Here is a 21,294-nt window from a genome sequence, read left to right as displayed (position 1 = left end):
TTTTTGACTGTGCCGTGGCTTGTGGGTTGTTCCCCGACCAGGGAGTGAAGCCACCAGGGAGTGAAGCCGGGTGGCGGCAGTGAGAGCCCAAAATCCTAACCACTAGGCCACCAGGGAATGCCCACATGGCAGGTTTTCAATGAAACATTTCAGCCACATAATTTAGCTCAAATATGTAAAAAAGGGCAAGGTGAAACCCCAGGTTTACTACTGAGCAGGTGGTAGATAGAGCAATAGAATCTAGAAGACGTCCCTCTAATTGCAAGCGGCAGGCCCTTGGATAATGTAGTCTCCGTGCCTATTTCCTTCTCTATCAAATGCCTGGAACGCTGCTTACTTCACAGGGTTGTTGCTGTTGAAGTGTGAGGGAACCCTTCAAAAGAGATGCTGGTTGTAATACCTGTGATGAAGGTAGGGCTCTCAATGTCAATTCAACAGTTGGTGAGAACAGGGGGAAAAGTAGTAAATATGCAGGAAACTAACACACACTGCACGTTTGGTCATATGTGATACAGTCGTTAGTGTCACACCACAGACTGAGACTATCTTGGATGCCCACACAAGAGCCAGAGCCCTAAGCGAAGAGGTGTTACTTCATTGCCTATCCACACGCCACCAGCTAATGAGCGTGGCTGCCCAGCAGTCCCACACAGGATGGCCACGTTGTCAGACGTGGGAGCTTTGTCACAACTTTTTCAGTGCTTAAAGACTTTTAATTTTCAGAAAGGAATCTTGGAGGTGATCTAGCCCAATCCCTTCATTTAACAGCTGAAGCAGCATTGCGGCCGACACTGGTTGATGGGAGAGCCAGGGCGGAAGTCCAGGTTTCCCGCCCATGCCCTACCCCTCAGCACAACTGTCCTGCGTCGTTCTTCAATCCCGGTTATGGGTTCCACCACTGGAAGCCTCTGGTTTTAGGTGCCACAGGATATGCCAGCTGGAATTAGCACTGAGCCCACGGATGCTCTGGCAGCAGTGCAGGTCCTTCCAGGAGGCCGTGCTCCCATTTCCTGGATAGGGAGAGCTTCGAGGTGTCTTGCTAACACACGACTGAAACCCTGCTCTTACACCTTAGGCGACAGTCCTCACAACAGGATTTGTATGTAGGAACCCTCATAAAGCAAGATTTCACTTCAGAAATTTCAAAGTTGTGCCCTTCTATGGCTAGGGATACACACACGGCCCCATCACACAGCATTCGTTCTTAGCGTTCGCACACTCTACCGTAAATCCTTAGTACTGGCCCTGAACGCCTCCCCAGATAGCTGTTTCCCACGCTTATACTCACATCAGTAGCTCCACTGCCTCTGATCCTTTTACACGAATTTATTTCTATACAAGGTTCTAAAAACACCCCTTGGTTTTGTACATAAGTTTTTCTTTTTTTCCTCATTTTAAATTACTTTATAACAACCGGTTTCCTGATTTTTTTTTTTCCATTTTCTCTTTTCTCTGAAATCTGCCATGATTTAAAAAAAAAAAAAAAAAAAGACGAAAGGAAATAAAAATGCCATTGGCCAGAAGACAGGGTGGAGAAAAACAAAAGGGACAAAAATAAACAAAACATCAAATATGAAAATTCTCAGAGATAATGCATTTATAAACACAGAAATGGTTACAACAAAGATGGCCGTGATGAGTGGGTATATATATATTTATATATATATATTTATATATAAATCCGTGTCCGGCAACTGACCGCGGCACCTAGGGAGCTAAGTCCAGTCCTTGCATCTGCCCCGAACTCTCCCTTCTCTGCAGCCCCCTTATTGTGGGGTTTCATAAAGAACCCGCAGCTCCTTAGGTTGGGGACGGGGAGACTGAGCACAGGGCCTCGGCTGGCAGAGAAGGGGAGAGGCTCCAAGGAAAACCATAACCCACACTTCTAAGCCACCGTCGGCCACTTTGGGGATCTCCGGCCCCTTGGGGACCACATCTCGGCCCTTGCCCCTTTACAAATAAAGGGGGTCTGACCCGCCCCAGACCTCCCTCCAGCATCAGGTAGGAAGTGAGGTGAGATCATGAGGGGAAGAAAACGGCTCCCAGGGACAGGGGCACGGGAGGAACCTCTGTTCTTTCGCAGGCAAGAACAGAACAGGAGGCTGCTTGCATTAAGGGCTCCCTCCTCGGACGTCTGGGAGTGCCAGCCTCTAGTCCTCTGTCAGCCCGAGCTTGGAGGATTACGAGGGTGAGGAGAGAGTAAGTGCCCACGCTGGAAAAGTCTCTATGAGGTCATAGCAAACCCCTCCCCTGAGCACCAACCCCCAATGTTAAAAGCTACGCTTAGGCGGGAGGCTGCTGGATTACGCGGCCAGCTCAGTCCTCCTCTGCCGTTCAGGAGGGCTGACGTTCCTTCGGAAGAGGAGCTGAGACAATAAGGATGGTATCCTGTGAGAGAAGGCCATGCCTGAGGCCCAAGGAGATGGAGCCGTGGCCTGTCAAGGAAGAAGAGGACTTTTCCCACCAAGAGGAGCTGGAGAAAGAAGGGACCAGAGCCTCTCTCCCCTCTCCCCGGGGGACGGCAGCACAGGTCTCTACGAGCTGGCCAGGTGCTCTACCTGGATGGTGCTGGTGGTGACGGTGAGGCAGATGTCCTTGTGGTGCTCTGCCGTCTTATAGGGGGTCAGGTCGAAGGAGCACTGCGGCGGGGGATTGGGGTTGCTGTCCCCGCCACCCCCGCCCTGGGGGGCCGCCCCCGGGGACTGGAAGTGCGGAGGCTGTGGCGGCTGCTGCTGTGGCTGCTGCGAAGCCTGGGAGGCCTGGGCCTGGGCCTGCGCTTGGGCCTGCGCTTGAGCCTGGGCCTGGGCCTGGGCCACTGCCGCCGCCGCCGCCGCCGCCTGCACCTGCTGCTGGAGATCTGGAGGGTTGTGTTTGCGCATGTGCTTCATCAGGTACGTTTCCTGAGGGGGATGGAAGAGGGGTTGAGGGAAGGAACAGAAGGAAGGACGCTCCCTGTAACCAGCACCCTGGGCCGTTACCTTGAACAGAACGACGCTTATACAGAGGTGCTCTGGAGCCACGCAGGTTCTCCCCGTGAGCCACTTTCAGTGCTCGCACCGGGTGGACAAGTGGGGGGGACCTTTAGGGTAACCGTGGGCATTCAACTGGCACGGGGAAAGCTGTCACTTTCTCAAAGATCTCTGAATGGAACAACCTGACCACCTTTTTCTGGAGTCTAATGGAGAACATCTAACTGAAATCTCCCGTCTCTCACAATTTCAAGACGCTTTCTTTTGTCCTATGTCTAAGTAAAATGAAGAATCACTGCTGAGCAATCGCTATAGGCTTAAGGGACCAGGCATCCCCCAAATTCCTCAGCTCTGGGTCTTTTCAATTTCTGTTCTCTTTACTGACCCTGGCAAGCTGGAGCAAGGGATGGGGTGTATTCACTGCGGCAGCTCTTTATCAGAAAGGCGGGGTGGAGCCGCTTGCGGGGAAGGGGGGGGGCCTCCGAGTGCTCACCGACGTGTACGCCCGGCTGCAGATGGTGCAGGTGTACACCTTGGCATGCTTCACTGTGTGCGTGGACAGGTGCACCTCCAGCGAGGTTGCGTCCGTGTACGCGCGGTGACAGTTGTGGCACTTGAAGGGTTTATCTTTGTTGTGCTGCCGCCTGTGGGACTGAGAAAACAAGGAGGAATCAGGATGGGTGCGCCAGACTCTGCCCTCCTGCCTCCTTGACCTTAACGGAAAGCCCTGGACTGGGTGCCAGGCCTCCTGGGTTCTCTTCCGTCCGAAGGCAACAGAAATTGCTTCAAATGAAACTTCAGACGCTACCAGCTAAGGGAAGCGGCATCCCGCAGGATCCTTAAAGTCAGGATGGCGGCTACGCCTGGTCCCACTAGTCCGGTGGTTCTCACAGGGAGGCGTGGGGATTGCTAGGGAACACCAAGACCTTTTCAGGGGGCCCACAAGGTCAAAACTATTTTCAAAATAATAATAATAATAATAATAATAATAAGACACTGTTTGCCTTTTCACTCTCATTCTTTCATGACTATACAGAGATTACATGATGTGTAATATCGTAAAGACTGAACGCAGCTGATAAGAGACTCTCTCCATCTTCTAGTAAGCCAGACATTAGAGAAACGTGCATAAACATAAAGCAATGCCGTTCTTCTCACGAAACTTCTTTTTGCGGGGAGGGAGGTTAAGAGATATGTTATTTATGTTAATGTACAATGGAGTTTGTTATTTTTAAACAAATTACTAAATAGTTTTTCAGTTTCATAATGTCTACGTAATTAGGTGTTACCCACATCAACGGAAGCTCTTTGGGCTCCCCAGTGACTGTTAAGAACGTCAAGCGTCCTGAAGAAGTTTGAGAACCACTGTACTAGTCAAACGGCACTGTGACCCCAAGTCTTAGACTCAAGGCCTCGTGTGGAGGGTGGAACACCTACCTGCAGGTTGGAGAGCTGTGTGAAGGCTTTCTCGCAGCCCGGGTGTGCACATTTGTACGGCCTATCCCCGGTGTGGATTCTGCACGGGACGAGAGAAGAAGAAAGGGGAAGGACATCAGCAAGGCCGCTCAGGGACCAGCGCCTTAACAGGCCTCCTCTGGGAGCACAGGGTGGGTCTCCAGGAGACGCCGGCTCAGGCCAGCGGGCCCGACTGCTGCTCGCTGCCCGCACCACTCCGCTCAAGCTGGGCTCCTCTCTGCTGGGGGAGGGCCGGGGGCTTGGCAGCCAAGGCGCAAGGAGGCCACGATCTGGCAGCCAAGGCAGCTCCTACAGTCACCGGCCCTCACGAGAGTTCAGAAATGTGAGATAAACACACGGCGAGAAAAAAGAAACACATAACACTTCTCCCTTGGCCCCCAACATACAGCCAGAAACTACCCCCTCAGCCTTATTAGCACCAGTCGCAGAGAAAGTTCTGGGGTCAAAGAAAAGCACAGAGTTATGCGAACTGTGAAGGGCGGCAGCAACGATGCTGGTGGAAGCTCCTTGGGGCTTTTCCCGGCTCAGCCCCTAACGGCAGGAAATGCCTAGTTTAGTACTGATCTGACCTCTTTCCAAACACTATAGGGCCCTCTGCTAAGACGAGCCAAGGACTTGAGGGTCGGCGGACCCCTGCTCCTCGGCAGGGACTTCAGAAGCATCTCTGTGACCAGGTGCTTTTCGAGATCCCGGGTATAAAATCCTGAAAACCTCGCAGGACACGTCTCCTTGTGAGGAAAGCCCGATTCCTCCTCTTCGAGAAGCAAGCTGTCGGACCACTTTAAGAGGGATTGCCACCTCCAGAAGCAGCCGGGAGAGGAGACCTGTGGGCAGCAGGAGTCTGGACTCCAGCTCAACTTGAGATCCCACTGAAGGAGACCATCAGCTCTTCCAGGAGGCAGGCTCACCTCCGAGCCACTCCAGATTCACGGGACAAAGTGCGCATCCTTACGGAGGGGGAGCATTTTCGCTTCATTTGCCAGTTCTCTGTGAATATTTACGCTGCGCTTTGTTCTCATCTGTACTCCTGGCATCCCCTGGAGCCTTGCTTGGTGCTGTAGGTGTCGCTGGGTTGGTACCCAGCTGAAATCTGATTATATCTCCCGTTCATTATCGGTGCCCTAAGGGCTAGAGGGATGGTCTTCTCCAACCAAATGGCCCTGCTTTGGCATCGAGGAGAGAATCTTGCAGGATGTGTGCACAGGTGTCTCCAGGGAGGGAAATGAGGGAAGGAAACGTCGGCTCTGCTCCCAGTGAGTTTCCTCCTCCCTCGGATCAGGGAATGTCCCACAGTCACTGTGTCTCCTCGGCGCTACTTCTGCCCCAGAAAGGCTCTCTGAGCGTCCACTTGTGTCTCCAGTCTTGCTTGGTCTTCCTCCCAGATGCCAGCTGTGCTCTCCTCCGGCCAGCTCTCTCCTCCAGCCGGGTCTCTCCCCCGCCCCCCGCATGCGGGTTGTTGTGTGTGTCCGGGGCGGGGGTGGGGAGGGCATGCCAGCGGGGCGGGGGCAGTAGCCCGCCACTCTCCCTTACCGTGTGTGCTGCTGGAGGTGGGAGAGCTGGCGGAAGGCCTTCTGGCAGTAGGAACAGTTGTAGGGCTTGGCCCCCGAGTGGATACGGAGGTGCTGGGCCAGGTAGGAGGTGTTGGCGAAGGTCTTGGAGCAGTGCGGGCACTTGTGGGGCTTGATGGTCTCCGTGTGCATCTTGGAGTGGATCCTGCCGGAGAGGAGAGGAGGGAAGGGGGGAGGAGGGAGCGGTTCGACACCACGGGCTCAGCTCTCCGCTGGGTGAAATGATGTTGCTTGACGGATGAGAGTACCCCTCCTCCCTCCCCCGCAAACCCACGCCGGCCTGGAGAGGCTCGTGAAGAGGACACCCACATCTAGGTTGCTGCTGATCTTAAGTCGGTGGCTAGAATGGCAGTGAGATGATGAAGAGCTGCACCCCTGGCTCCTGTAACCTCAAAGATTTCGATCTCGTCAGCCCTCTGCTTTGTGCCAAGGTTACACACTCACCACAGACACCCCGCTTCCAAACAGTAATTTGAACAAAGACCAACACCGCCTGTTCCCCATGGACCTGAGGTTGAATGCACACCTTGGCTCTGAACTGAAGCATATAGTAAAAGCAGGGCCTGCTCTGCAGAAGACTTCCAAACACAGACACAGAGAGAAGCCACACAAATCGTTCCAGACTTTGGGACCGGAGAGCACAATTTTCCAGGCACCACCCCCAAGCTGCAGGGATATGTAGTTTAGTTTTCACAGACAGCAGTGGGAGAGAATCGAGGCTCCCAAAGGGCAGAGTTGAAAGGGACAAAAGAAAACACGTGGAGAAAAGAGGAGGCGTGGGCCACGTGGCCTCGGGGTGAGGGGTCCACAGCAGGGAGTCGGGCGGAGACTGAGAGCAGCCTTACCGGGTGTGCTGCTGGAGGTGAGAGAGCTGGCGGAAGGACTTCTCACAGAAGTTACAACTGTAGGGCTTGGCCCCCGAGTGGATACGGATGTGCTGGGCCAGGTAGGAGCTGTTGGCGAACGTCTTGGAGCAGTGCGGGCACTTGTGGGGCTTGGTCTCGGTGTGTGACTTGGAGTGGATCTGCATCTCCGACTTCGAGTAGAACGTCAGGGAGCACATCCGGCACCTGGGCCAAGGGAGGGCAGCGGTTACGGCCCTGCTCACCGAGAGGGCGTTGCTGAACCCGCCCCGCCACTTCCAAAGATGCCAGCCTATCTGATCTCTCTTCTATTCCAGCGACAACGCGAGGCCCTCGAGAGGAGGAGCTCTATTTTATCTATCTTTACAGCCTGCACTTCTAATACAGCCCAACACAAGTATTTAGTAAGTGTTTGCTGAATGCCTGGACTCCCTAAGTGTGTACATAAACAAGAATTCAACCAGGTAAGACAGGAAAATCTCATTACAGGCCCTGGGCTGACATGGCTTTCACCAGACCAGGAATATCACCTAACTTCTGTTTTCCTTCTGCCTGTAACTTGACTTCAGACTTTTAAAGAACCCTTTTCCCCAGTCTCCCGTGGAGAAAGTACATCCCTCAGGTAATCCTCAAGCTCCTGAGGTGACAATGAGGACAAACTGACTAGATTCCTCAGAGGACTTTTCTGTCTCCTCAGATAATTGTCTTCTCTCAGATTTTCTCCTTTTTGCCAGTGATTTCTAGAGGGATGAGGTGAAGAATTATCAGGATTCTGTGGAGGGGGCTTTCCCAAACCATATGTCTGGCCTCTGCTCTGTATCTGATGTCCCACCGACTCCCCCCAGCCCCCAGCCCCTTGGCAATCAAGTGAGAATTACTTCTGCAATAAGCCAACGTAACTGCTGGAGTGGGTTGTACCCCTCAAATATTAAGGAGAAACAGACTGGCAAAATACTGAGCTTCCTTTCCTAGCACAATGCCAGCACTTCGGGTTGACAACGGTATCATCTGAATATACTTTCATGCATCATCTGAGCTGGTAATCCTTCTTCCTGCTCTGATACTGCCCAACAATATCAAATAAGGAGGCCTGTGGGCAAGATAAGTCACAACTATTCAGACTTTACTGGGCGAAAGCTATCTATATGTGAGCTGGAACCCTATCACTCAAACAACTCACCGGCACACAATGTGGGCTGGTAGCAAGGGCCGCAGCCTGGAAGCCAGGCAACTGGGGCAAGTCCCTCTTCTCTGGGTCCCCCCCAACTTCTCTAAGAGGGGCTCAGGATGGTGGAAGGTGACTTCTGCTTTTTTCCTGATCCCAAGAGAATATTCAGAGAATAACTGAGATGCAGACTAAAAAGAACTCTGAGCTCCTCAGAGAAGAAGAGACCACTGTTACTTGGGGGTATGGTTCCTGAATTAACGCTGCCATTAAAAATCCAATCATTGAGGCCAATTTCTAGTTCTCTAGTCACTTGATAATTCTGAAAGAAATCCCATTACCTGTTTACCAACCCCTGGCTGTTGTCTGGGATGCCCAACCATTGTGTGGGAGGGTGGGAGGTTCTGTTTATAGTTAGCAGGGTCCAAAGGACACAGCCAATGGAAGTCTGGACACCGGGGCTCTACTCAGGGTTCAGTTACAGGCTTGCTCATCAACCTAGACCTCAATTTTCTGGTCTGTAAAATGGAGAGATAAATAACTGCCCCCAAAAGGGCCAGCAAACACCCAGGATAGTCAATGGTAAGCCAAGCATTCTCTAACAATAAAACTGCATTAATGTTAGCAGCACCAGTGATGAATGAGCTCATGCTACTATATATTTCACTAAAACTGAGGTTAGAAAACCAGACACATTGTCACTTGGAGAGGCACTGCACTAGAGTTACAAAATAACTTCCCTCCACTAAGGTTTCTCAGACAGGTGGAATGCTTTTAGCTCAAACAAAACCTCATTAGTTTGCCTGTGAATGCTGAACACATAACTGCACCCCTTGACCTGAAATTAATTATAGAAGAGAAAATAACCCTCTTCTTCAAAGTTTTCAACTAGGGAAGAATCTGCAAAACTTAAATTCATCAATAATGGACTGGCAACAAAATGAGCTGTCTCCAGAGGTATGAGTATAATAAGGATAATCATAATAACATAATAATAACGGTAGTAACAGTTGCCACCTGTTGTTGTGCCTGATACTGCCGGGCTCCAATTAGGTCCTTTAAACACACTGTTTCCGCTCCTTAAAACAACCTGGCAAGTACTATCCCTGTTCTACAGAAAGGAGCACCAAGGCTCAGAAAGGTAAAGCAATTTGCCAAAGGGCGAAGAGTGATTCATTCTCACCTAACCTTAAGACTCCTCACACTAGAGGTATCCAGGGGGAAGCCGGACCATCCTATCATCTGCCAGAAATGTTTAAACACTAAAACTACAGAGAAGCCAAATAAGTACAAGCCTAATGCAAGGTGTCAGGTGCTGGGAAAGAAACCCGATTAGGAGAGCTGTGGCAGTGGGCAGTGGGCAGTGGCCGTGTCGCTGGGCGCACAGCTCCAGGGGGCACCATTCACACCGACACCACAAGGGTGCTCCCTTGGAGGCATGCAAGGCAATGGCCTTGGTTACAGTAACCGCTTTGAATTGAATTATCAACCCTTTTTTCCCTAAGATGTTCAAAAACACTTTCAGATACTCTGATTTTCCCTCAAAACATTTCCACAGGATAGATGAGGGCCATGACTGGTCTTCAAATTTTACTAGAAATAAGTTGACTTGCCCAGAGAAAAAGAACCCAGTTCCCCCAATACCCAGTCAAATGCCACAGACCACAGGAATGGATGTGGTTGACCCACACCTGCATCAAAACAGGGATTCTTCGTGATTAAAAAATTCCTTTGGAGCCTCAGAGTTGAGTTTCTGAAGAAATTCCGTTTACCTATAACATAATCAGTCCCCCTTAAATTCAGAGTTCTCTTTAGTCACCTGGAGGTAGTGTGTGGAAAATCCTATCAGGGCTGCCCTCCAATTGTATATTCACAGTTCTGAGCACATGCACAGTGTGGGAAGTCCAGAAATAGCTTGAATGTGGGTCCGGAAGACAGAGAGAGAGAAACCTCGGCAGAACCAGATGATGCTGATCCATGTGAAGGGCCCTACGGAGTGTCAGGGGGCCCTCCCCCTGATCCTGCAACAACCGGTCTTGTTCAGGTGTAGCTCCATGTCACAATGACCTCACTTTAAGCCAAGCATAAAAACCCAAATTTCTACAAAATAAATTTAAAAGGGATTTTCATTTTATGGAATGATACCTTTAAATGAACCAAACTTGTCAAGTACCTTTATAATATGATATGATGTAAACATTGTTCAGGAACACTTTTACTGTGTAAAGTGGGGTACACCTGTAATAATAAAGCTGCAGTGAACTTTCAGATTATGAGCTGGAATTCTGCAGTGCTCAATACTTTCTGCATAGCAACACTCCCCTCATTTTGACTTACAAAGACGGATTTAAACGCTCTGAACTCTCCACTCTTTTACAACACATAAAAGTAAATGCTAAATGATGACTATTTCTCGTCTCTTTCGAAGTTCCCAACATTTCAAATCTCATTTGATGTATACTCCCAACAACTGGGAGGCATAAACAGAATTCTCCCCATTTTACAGATGAGGAAACTGAGGCCCAGAGAGGGGAAAAGGACTTGCCCAGGGTCACACAGCAAGTTCGTGGTGGAGCCGGGAACTGAATCCATGAGCCCAAGGCTCTGTCCATTTCCTGTGCCGCAGTTCCCTTCGCTCCTAAAATGGGAACAACATTGCCCATCTCGGTACACTAAGGACAGACCCAGTCTCCCAGCCATGCACATCTACCCCTGTCTGCGTCAAAGCTGTGACGGTGGTTATTCCACTCTGTACACTGGGACCAGACTCCCCAAACCCACTAGGGCCCTTGACGGTTCTCAAAGGGATTAAAAGATTTCCACCTTTCAAAGGGCAGGGAGTTTAGATATGTAATTATTTTTGTATAGTACCACATGCAAATATGCTTATAATGCTTTTTGGCAATGGGCGACTTAAAGGAAGTGGAGGATCAAAAGAACGTCCATGAATGAGAAAGTGAGCAAACAGCCATTTCACAAGCATATATTCCACAGGGGGGAAGGGGAGGTATCCTATTCGTTCCACCTTTTTATACAGACCCCTCCCATCATCCCAACCATGCAGGGTCAGGCAGGCTCAATGCTCAAATACGGCCCAAGAACCGGTGGATAGCACACCGGTTAAGGTTAGGGGCTTACCAGAAATGTTTCTTGGAAAAATAGGAATGGAAAATGTAGAAACCAAAAAGGAGCTGGAGACAAGAGTCTCAAACCCAGTCTAAAGCCTCATTACAAGAAAGAAATTCCATTACGTCACCCCAAAATAAGTCAATGCTGAAGACCTCAAAAAAGGAAGGGGTGAAATGGGTCTGCATCCTGGGGAAGAGGAGCCAGAGAAGGGCCAGAAGCTCCACCTTCCTACCCCTCAACAGAACACCTGACATGCATGTGGATCTGAGGTGGAAGCTGCCAGAGCGCAGAGCCCGATGGGGGCAGGGAAGCTGAGAGAGCCGCGCCCCATCCTGCCCCGGCTCTGATCCTTACCTGTAGGTCTTGCCGTCTTTCTGATGGTCATCGTCATCCTCAGGGGAGAGGACGTAAGGGTCGTTCATCTCGGGCAGCCCCGATTCCAGCATCCGCTTCTTCTTTCGGCCCCGTGGGGGCTTAGCGGCCACAGTGCCACCGCCACCGCCGCCGCCACCTCCTTCCTCTGTTAGGGTCGATGCTACCTTCTTAGAGAGGTCAGGGACCACCTGCAGGGCTTGTGAGCCAGGGGGAAGAGCTGAGACAATCATGGGAGCCGAAATGGGGAAGGTCTGAGCTGACGAGGCTGTGGTCACAAGGGAGCCTGAGGGGGATGTGATAACCAAGCCGGGACCTAGAATTGTGAGAAAAAGGAGATGGTGTCATGTTGCCCAGCCCTGATCCTAGTCCTACGTCATTCTCCCCAGATCATTGTCTATTTAACCCCTCACCACCGCCCCCCTGCCCAGAGTATACAGGAAACCCCAAACCCTGTAGAAAAACAATGGTCTCCTAACCCCTGTCCCCACCCTGCCCCCGGTAACAGTGAGATTTACCCCTTGATTGACTCCCTTCTCTTCTCCACCTCTGAGAACAGGAGACTCCTTGATTCAGAGAAGGAAAGAATGTCACCTCCTCAAAGGCAGGGACCGCATCTTCTACTTCTTTGTATCGCCCACAATGCCTAGCGCATTGCTAGGCACACAGTAGGCACTTAATAAAAATCTGATTGAGTAATCAAACACATATCCCACTCCCCATGTCCTTGGCGCCCTCCAGCCTGGGGTACTGATCATGGAAGATCAACACCTCAGATTGGAGAAGAGCGAGGGTGCTCACCAGCGGTCATCAGTCCTGTCGACGGCACAGGGACCACCGTGATATTCTGGGTAACGGATGCCTGGCTGTGCGGGGTCAGCTGGTCTGACTTGGACTCCGTGTCCATGCTGATGCCCGAGGGCAGGGACACCGAGGCAGGCACTGTCAGCAAGGTGGGGTAGTGGGGCGGAGCCAGCCCACAGCCCTTCTCTGGCAACAGCTGATCCTTCATCTTGTTGATGAACATCGTGTTCTCGATCTGAAAGGAAAGGAACGGGACAGCGGCCTCTGAGGGAGAGTCCCGAGTCGGTCCGCTCCCTCGGCACCTCGCACTGTCCGTCCTCTGTGGGGATCACAAGGCGGGTGGTTAATATCTGTGCTTCCAGAGGGAGGCTGAACAGAAACCCTGTGTAATTCTCAACGATAGGGGGCCTGGCGAAACAGCATGGGATTTATCTTGCTTCAGTGTCCACGGTAATAGAACCTGCTACTCAGAGCTGAAAAAAGCACACAGTGGAGCAGGAGCAAAAAACCAAACACCACCTACCTGTCCTGAGACCGTGGGGATGGAAGGCCAGAAGTACGGGTTAGAATTGAAGTGAGATTCTTCCATCCTACCTGAAGAAGGGAACGAGACCACATCACACTCGGGAATAATGTGAAGCAGCTCAGCAATGGGGAAGGGGCGCTGAGGCGCTCCTGGTCTCTTCCCACGGGCTGGGGATGAGTCGTCAGGACCTCAGGGTCTAGCACGTTAGTCCCTTTGGTCAGAGCCACTCACCACTACATCCCCATCCAACAGAGGCTATCCCAGCTCAGATGCTGGTGAAAGAGCTTACACACATCTCATTTACCCACACAATGTTTCCTGTACCCCAAATAAACAGAATTGGTATTTCTTTCTTTTGCTGACAAAAAGAGAAACTGAAGTCATGAGAGAGGAAGGCATGGGCCCAAGGCCCACACAAAGCAGATCACCGCTCGGCTTGAAAACAGCCAGGGTACCTATGATTGTTCCTCTCCTTTCATCCCTCAAATCCATCTTCCTTGAAATAAAAAATTTCAAGGGTTCCAACTGACATGTCTAGAGTTCCCTGTAGCCTGAAAAGGCTCTAGGCCAGAATACAAAATGCCCAAGAGAATTACAGGATGAAATTGGCGAGAATCAGAATCAAGGTCTTTGGGGTACCAGATGCTATCTGGGGCCCAGGCCCCATGGATCCCACCAAGGTCTAAGAGCATCTGTGATGCTGCACTGGGTACCACACACTCTGGACTGAGCAGTAAGAACCTAGGAGTCACCAGTTTTAAAAGGGGTTCTAGGGAATTTCCCGGCGGTCCAGCGGTTAGGACTCTGCGCTTTCACTGCCGAGGGCTCGGGTTCAATACCTGGTCGGGGAACTAAGATCCCGCAAGCCACATGGCACGGCCAAAAAAAAAAGGGGGACTGTTTCTAACACCAGCACCCCAGATCTCCGCCTAAAGGGATTTAGAACAGGGACAATGGTGGGTCAGAACACACACACATTACCAGACTCCTCTGTAGTTCTCAAACACTATACCTCTAAGAGTTCAAGTTCTCCTCTGTACGCGGATGACAAGTAAGCTTAAAACCTGGGGAGGGAAGAATAAGAAGCAAGAAAAGGAATCCCTCAGAATCATGTTGCAAGTCACAGATGGGTCCGGAACCCAGGCATCCCACCACTCATTTTCATACTCTGATCGCTTCTCCTAACAAGGCTTAATTGCAGGCTATTGGTCCAGAGTAGCTTCCCAAAAGCCTGGACCAGGAGAGATCCAGGCTGGTAGAAGGCAGGCGAAGCGGGAGGAGGAGACCGGTGGGAAGGGGAAGTGAGGAGGGGCGGGAATAAACATTAACACCGTGGTGCTGCTCTGGGCCAAGAGCGGCCAAGCTCCAGAAGGGGCAGAAGGACTGAGGACGCTGTGACTTGTAGCCTCGTCACACACATGGTCCCACTGAGGACATGCTGGAGGCGGACACCAGGGATCCTAAGAGACGGGTGGGGAGACTGGGCAGAGAAACTGGGTCTCAAGCAGTGACTAAGGAAACCAGGAAAGTTCTTCAGCAAAGGAGGTGAAGCAAAAGATCTCACTCTAAATGTAACGGTGTTCCTGGTCCTTCTCCAGAAGTCTCATCACATTTTTTGCTCTATTGAACAACACTCTGAATTTTCATAAAACCTATAAAGGGAAGCAGAACTGAATTTCAGCCTATTTTTCCCCAAAAGTAGCAAAGTAGAGTAGCAAATCTGTGGCTACCACAGCTTCACACAAATGAGACTCAACTTTAAATGCCCTGAGGGTCAGGCACAGACAAATCCTGCTCCCCGAGTTATAAACACAACAAAACGAGACACTCTCCACACAGGTGCCACCCAGTTCCCTGCCAGCTTTATAAAGGGCCTTGAGCCTCAGGCCCTCCGTGGGCAATGGACGTTGAGAAACAGTGAGATCACAGTGTAAGGGGACCCGATCTTGCCCAGCTTTGGGGGAGGCGGGGGCCACATCTTGAACTGCCCCCAGGCTCTAACACAGGACCCATCACCCAGTAGGCAATTCCATACTTGGTGAACCGAGTGGCAGCAGACTATGCATACAGACCCTGAAAGCCAAGCCAAGGGCTCCAACAGCCCCCATCCCTCTAACCTTCTAGCTGAGAGGCATGAAATCGACAAGGGTGATGGCTGTGGTGGAAATGCAGTAGAGAATCAGGCTGGAGAGTAAAGGAAAGGAGGATCTAATCATAATATCCCCCTAAAGAGACAAGGAAGTAAACGCATTACGGATGTGAAAATTTAGGAGGGAGGAAGTGAGAGACTGAAAATAAGGCTGTCCTCAGGATTCTGGCGAACAAGGCTCCTCCCCATGCCCAAACTACATCCATTCTTAGTGTCCTGCCAGGGGCTCAGGGGAAGCAGTTTCTGAGTCAAACATGGCCTGTAGGTTGTTACAAAGAGGCACGAAGTGGCTTGGAGGACAATATCACCACCACCATTAGCATCTATTAAGAGCCCACTGTGTTCAAGGTACTGTTCTGAGCCCTTTACAACCATCACACCATTTAATCCCACAGCAATTCTATGAAACAGGATCGTGCAATCCCTGTTTTTCTTTCTTCTTTCTCTTCAAAAAACATTTTACTGAAATATAGTTGATTTATAATGTTGTGTTACCCATTTTTTCAAATGAGGAAACTGGAGGCAAACAGTAAATAGCAGAGCAGGGATCTGAACCCAGGACCAAAGGCAAGCTAGAAAAGGGTCCTACAAGAGACCAACTTAAGTACGTGCTCTCTGATGCTGGGGCTTGATTCACAAATCAAAATTTAGACTATTTCCAGAAATGGACTATATACTTTTCAGGTAGTTCTCAATAAATGCTTTCAACAATGAAGTTTTCAGGGAATTCCCTGGTGGTCCGGTGGTTAGGATTCCACACTTTCACTGCCAAGGGCCCAGGTTCAATCCCTGGTCAGGGAACTAATATCCCACAAGCCACAGCATGGCTGCCAAAAAAAAAGCAAACACCAAAAACGAAGTTTTCAATGACAGTAAAATGCAGTGAAAGATGGTATTCTCTGTCCACATCCAGTGAAACCTCACCTGGCCACCAAGATAACTGATTTTAGAATGATGGGGTCTGAATTAAAAGGCCAGACTGTCCGGAAGGGGTAAATAGAAGAAAAGCCCCCTCCACCTCTCTGGATACCCTGTCTCTCACTCTGCTTTGGTTCTTAAAAGAACAAAGCTGCAGATCAGAACCACAGCTGCTCCTAGGACAAAATGATAAACGTGCCTGTGGGCTCCTGATAAATACGTCAGCCCAAAAGGGGGGTGCACGGGGAGCCCTGCTTGCCCAACTGGAAGCAATATCTGCCTGCAGGATGACACCGGAAAAAGGGTCAACACTGTTCTGATGACAGAATGTGATGTAAATGGCGCCCCCTGGGGTTGTGTCACAGGGTGCCCTGGCGCCAGCTCACTCAAATACCTGCCAACTGTTGTTTTACCACTTCTCCTTTCAACTCTCTATCACGCATGGAGGAACGCCCACCAAACCATCCTGACATCCAGGTACGCCCATATGAACATTCTTAAAACCCGAAGAAAGTAACGATATTACAGGGAAACTTCATCTCTAAACAGAGCGCCAGTTTTCTTTTGTTTGTTTGTTTTATATTTTGGCCACGCCGCATATCTTGCGGGATGTCAGTTCCCCGACCAGGGATAGAACCCAGACCACGGCAGTGACAATACCATATCCTAACCACTAGGCCACCAGGGAACTCCCCACAGAGCATCAGTTTTGATGATTATGCCAACACATTAAAAACAAACCAGAAGGGGTTTACCCTAGACTGGGAAGGAAGAGGCAGGCTTCTATTATAGCCCCAAAGCTCAGGAAAGAAGGAAAAACACAGTAGGTAGAAAGATGATGTTGGCAGATTGAAAATCTGGGTTCTAATTCCAACTTTACTACTGCACCATGCCTCCGCTGTTCTCCAATAAGAAGGGACGTTTACTATAATTAAGTTGGACAGCACTTTCCTTTCAAGAGGTTCAGGAACTACATACTCCTTTTCCAATATCAAAAAAAACCTTGGAAGACTGAGAAGGTGAAGAAAAAAGACAATATTAAGTTATGTCCATGAAACACATAGGAGGACTTGAACTCTTGCACCAGAGCTTTGTCCATCTGTCCATCCTTCCTCAGTGCTACCAGCCATCCAGGGATAAAGACATCACTGCCTCCAGCATTGCAGTTTTCGTAGAAGTGCTGAAGACCACCACTTCTTTCCTGGTACTTACAATTTTTACATTATTTTCCCCCAAAGTAAAGCATGATTTTCTTTTCTCAAGAAAATAACATTCTCTCACACAACCAACCTTTAGGAAATCACCAAATACACCAACCCAATTTCGTCGCCAGAGGATGGACCAAGGAATCAAGGCTTCCAGAATCTAGGTTTAGGCCCTACATCAGTAAATGACTCTGAGTAATTTACGACTCTCCTAAATTTCTACTTGGGTAGAGGATGGAAGAGTATAAAACCCCTAAAACAAATTCATAAGGCACATGGAACTGAGATGGAGACAACACACATAAGAAAAAGAATAAAATGTTCAAAGTGCTCCTGAAGAGAGTTAGAAAAACACTTCCATGTGATGAGAACTATTAGTGACAATTAGTAGAAATTACATAGAGACCACATAATTATAAAGGAACTACCCAAAAGTATCAGATCTATAGCCCCCAGCTTACTAATCACCAACTAGAAGCACTAACAAGAAAGAAAGATGCAAAGAACAATCAACTCAAATTCAACTACAGAAAGAACTTGAGGGGCTTCCCTGGTGGTGCAGTGGTTAAGAATCCACCTGCCAATGCAGGGGACACGGGTTCGAGCCCTGGTCCGGGAAGATCCCACATGCCGCGGAGCAACTAAGCCCGTGCGCCACAACTACTGAGCCTGTGCTCTAGAGCCCTCGAGCCACAACTACTGAGCCCGCGTGCCACAACTGCTGATGCCCGCGCGCCTCGAGCCCGTGCTCCGCAACAAGAGAAGCCACCACAATGAGAAGCCCGCGCACCGCAACGAAGAGTAGCCCCCGCTAGCCCCAACTAGAGAAAGCCCGCGCGCAGCAACGAAGACCCAACAGTCAAAACTAAAAAAATTAATTAATTAAAAAAAAGAAAAAAGGAAAAGAAAGAACTTGACACATGGATCTCAGACACTCTATTGAGAAAAACTGTTCCAAAATGCACAACTGCAGAAAGGTTGCAATATTAGCTAAGGACTTGAAGTGAGGAAACACACAGGACCATTTTTCCTCAGTTAGGAAACAAATCTTTTTCTCAGGTCCTAAGGGCATTCAAGAAGGGCCATCTCAATAGGGTCTGGGGACTTCCTACTGTGAACTCTCCCAAGTACAAAATAACTGAGAACAGGTTTATCCCAATTCTATTGGGAAAGACCATCACACCATGCCCAAAGAGACCAACAGGACCACTACCACCACAAAGCTGGCAATCTGAGCCAGCACCTTCTACCCTGGGCACCACTGGACCACTGTACCTGCACCCTGCAGGAAGAACGCCATAGTGGTTCCCCTTGCCCTGCCCGTTCCACTGTTAACTGACGGATCTGCGCATTGTGAGGCAGGAAAGAAAAAACAAACCAAAAAAGAAAAGTCTGGAGAAGAGGGAATATGCACCTAATATTTAATCACCAACTTGGCTCAGAAACCTATGGGGAATAAATTTTATAAACCAGCCTGGAATTGGTTCTCAGAAGACACCTCTAAGATTATAAGCTCTGAACTCAAACTCTTTTGGGTTGATATATTGTCATTTTCAGGCAACCTAAAACTCAATCACCATCAAACCTCATATCATATTTTGAATTCTTCCAGAGCTACTTCTGGAGTCTACTCCATACAGTTTTATCCATTTTACTTCAAACTACCCACGAATCAGTTTTTTCCCCCCAAACTTCACCCTGCCACGTCAAATTCAAATAACATCACGCCACGATTCTAATCACTCACCAGATCCACTCCAAACACTGATACAACGTTAAGGATACAAACTCCACTCTAAACTCAGTTCTGCTTGTTCCAAACATGGGAAAGCAATTCCATCAGCTATGCCACAAAGGCTACACTGGCAACTAGGGCCCATTTATCTCCAAAGCAGAATAAATTTCTCCTTTGGACACAATGCAACACTGCTTAGTGAGTTCACTTGAGCATTTCACAACTCATTCTTGTTGAGTACTGGTGGGAATGGAAGGTGATGCACAAAACTTCCTGGGTATCCTCAAGAGATAATACGAAGAGGCTGATTTTTCTCCCACAGCAAACACCAGTATTACAATTGCTATTACTTTAACAATTCTGTGACGCTGTCCGCAAAAGGGCCATTTGATTATGACCCCTTCGCCCCCCAAAACTGGAGAAGTCATTAACCCCAAATTGTCTTACCCTCTCTCTCTCTTCCTCCTGCCGTCTTATTCCTTGTCCTTTCCAGGGCTCCTGAACTTTCTGTAAACAAATTGTCTGCGTTACAGGGGCCGGTAAGGGTGCAGCCACCGGAGAACTGTGGAGAACCTCAGGAATTCTTTGACCATCAGCACTCAGTCCAGAAGGCAGGCGGACCCCCGACCAACAATCCAAAGATGCAAGGATAGAACAGCAGGAGTGCAGGGCCACCCCCTATGTGGATACAAGGGAAATACATCCAATTCCCAGTAACTAAGATGAACTCTACCACCAGTGCGTGGGGTCCAACCCTGGGCTCAGACACTAGTTCTTCTTGGTCTCCCGGGGCCGCAGGTAACCGGAGGCGGGGGCGGGGGGGGGGGTGTGGGGATGGTTAGAGAACAGAAGAGCTGGAAGAAGAGAAGCGTCCCTGTCTCCCAAGGATTGGCTCAGAAGGCAAAGCTGAGGACCCGGGGGGGATGCACAAGCCCTTGTGTCAGGCACAGTGCCAGTTCAGGCCCAGGCACTTCCTCTGGCCTCCCCCGCCCCCCCGCGAGGACTTCGCCCCTGCCTACCCAAGGCCCTGCGCCAAGAAGTACCTCCCTCAGCCTGCACAGTGGTCTAGCTACTGGAGACCCCGGCTGTCCCCCAAATACCTTCGCTGCCCTGAGAGAGCCCCTGGGCGCCTTCTCCTGAGGTCGCCCACCACCCCTTCCTCTAAGACCCTTCTTTGGGACGCCCCTCCTTCCTCTCCAGGGAGCTGAACTCTGCCACCCACCAGACAGACACCCGCCCCCTAAACCCCCCCATTCCTCCCCATCGCCCGCTCCTCCACAACCACTTCCGGTTCCGGGACGGACACACGTACAGTCCCATCGTGGACCCCCCCCTTCCCCGCCCCCCCCAAGGAAAAGGGGAGGGGGAAGGAGCAGAGAGCTCGGCGCGCGCCGGCTGCAGCGGCGCGAGACTCACCCGGCGGCGACGGCTGCGGCGGCGCCAGAGCCGGAGCCAGAGAGCGGGAGGGGCGGCGTTTGCTGGGAAGGAGGGAGCCGAGTGCGGTGGGAGGACCCGGAGGGGGCGAGGGGAGGGGGAGAGCGCCAGGCGAGCGCGCGGGCACGCACTTTAGGCGCGAGACAGACCCACACACTCACACGCACGGATCGTGCGCGAGACACCCGCAGGGCGGGGGCGCGAGGCAGTGGGTGGCCCCCTCCCTCCCTCCCTCCCTCCCTCCCTCCCCTAACACTCACCCGGAAGTGGTGCCGCAGCTCGTGCTCCCGAGAACCCCGATTCCTCCACGCCCCCTCCCTCCCTCCCTCCCCCCACTGGTTCGGAGTTGAGCCGCGACTGAGAGAAGGCGGGAGCGCCGGAAACGAAAAGGGGGGAGGGAGGGAAATAGCAATGTTGGGGGGCGGTAATGGGGAAAGGGGGGGAAAATGCAAAGGTCGAGTCACTTCCGGGAGCGGCTAGAGCACATCCGGCGCGGCTAGCGCTCAAGCATACTCAGGGCGGAAGTTACGATAGTAGGGGCGGAAGTAGCTTCTGCCCGGGGACGCGGTAGACCCTCCAGGGATGTGACGCCACAGCGGAAGTGAAGGTGGGTTCTGCTAAGGGCAGGAGCCGAACCTTCACGACAGCGGTTCCGGGCTTCCGGAAGGGACTTCAGGGGAAGTGGGAGGGTGGGAACGCGACAGGTTCATGAATTATGCATCAAGGTACGAGGGGCGGTATGGATTCTTAAAAGACGGGTCCTGGTTCCCTTCCCCCAAGGGGCGATAGGCAGACGTAGGGAGTTACCATTCTTTTTTCTTATATACGCTCAAGAATGTCTCAGTGCTTTGAATATGAAAGAAAGGAAAAGGATGTGTCAGTTTTCTGAGGTCCTTCCTTAGGCCCAAAGCGTAACTAATAACCCCTCCCAGGCCTCAGAATCCGACCCCTGCCTAACCACACCCCTTACTCTCTTTGCTT

At 50.7% G+C, this 21,294-nt stretch overlaps 1 protein-coding gene across 8 annotated transcripts; it reads right to left on the bottom strand.

Annotated features, from left to right (window-relative positions):
- Window positions 1-1,517: 1,517 nt before the first annotated feature.
- Window positions 1,518-20,662, bottom strand: ZNF384 (zinc finger protein 384). Of its 8 annotated transcripts, XM_061205740.1 has the most exons (13): window positions 20,296-20,537; window positions 19,327-19,386; window positions 14,437-14,524; window positions 13,885-13,936; window positions 12,870-12,940; window positions 12,344-12,581; window positions 12,061-12,108; window positions 11,525-11,858; window positions 6,859-7,083; window positions 5,976-6,158; window positions 4,407-4,485; window positions 3,463-3,621; window positions 1,518-2,900 (listed from the first exon to the last, which is right to left on the bottom strand). In XM_061205740.1, the coding sequence occupies exons 5-13, from the start codon at window positions 12,933-12,935 to the stop codon at window positions 2,535-2,537; spliced, it is 1,698 nt and encodes a 565-aa protein (XP_061061723.1). In that variant the 5' UTR covers window positions 12,936-12,940; window positions 13,885-13,936; window positions 14,437-14,524; window positions 19,327-19,386; window positions 20,296-20,537; the 3' UTR covers window positions 1,518-2,534. The 8 variants fall into 8 exon arrangements, with proteins under 8 accessions (XP_061061723.1, XP_061061724.1, XP_061061722.1 ...); XM_061205741.1 differs by lacking the exons at window positions 13,885-13,936; window positions 14,437-14,524; window positions 20,296-20,537 and adding an exon at window positions 20,574-20,662; XM_061205739.1 differs by lacking the exons at window positions 13,885-13,936; window positions 14,437-14,524.
- Window positions 20,663-21,294: the final 632 nt, after the last annotated feature.

The sequence above is a fragment of the Eubalaena glacialis genome, chromosome 11, assembly GCF_028564815.1.
Source record: "Eubalaena glacialis isolate mEubGla1 chromosome 11, mEubGla1.1.hap2.+ XY, whole genome shotgun sequence".
In the NCBI taxonomy this organism is placed as follows: Eukaryota; Metazoa; Chordata; class Mammalia; order Artiodactyla; family Balaenidae; genus Eubalaena; species Eubalaena glacialis.
Note: the sequence above shows the minus strand (reverse complement) of the source record. Positions and strands in the feature narration are given on the sequence as shown.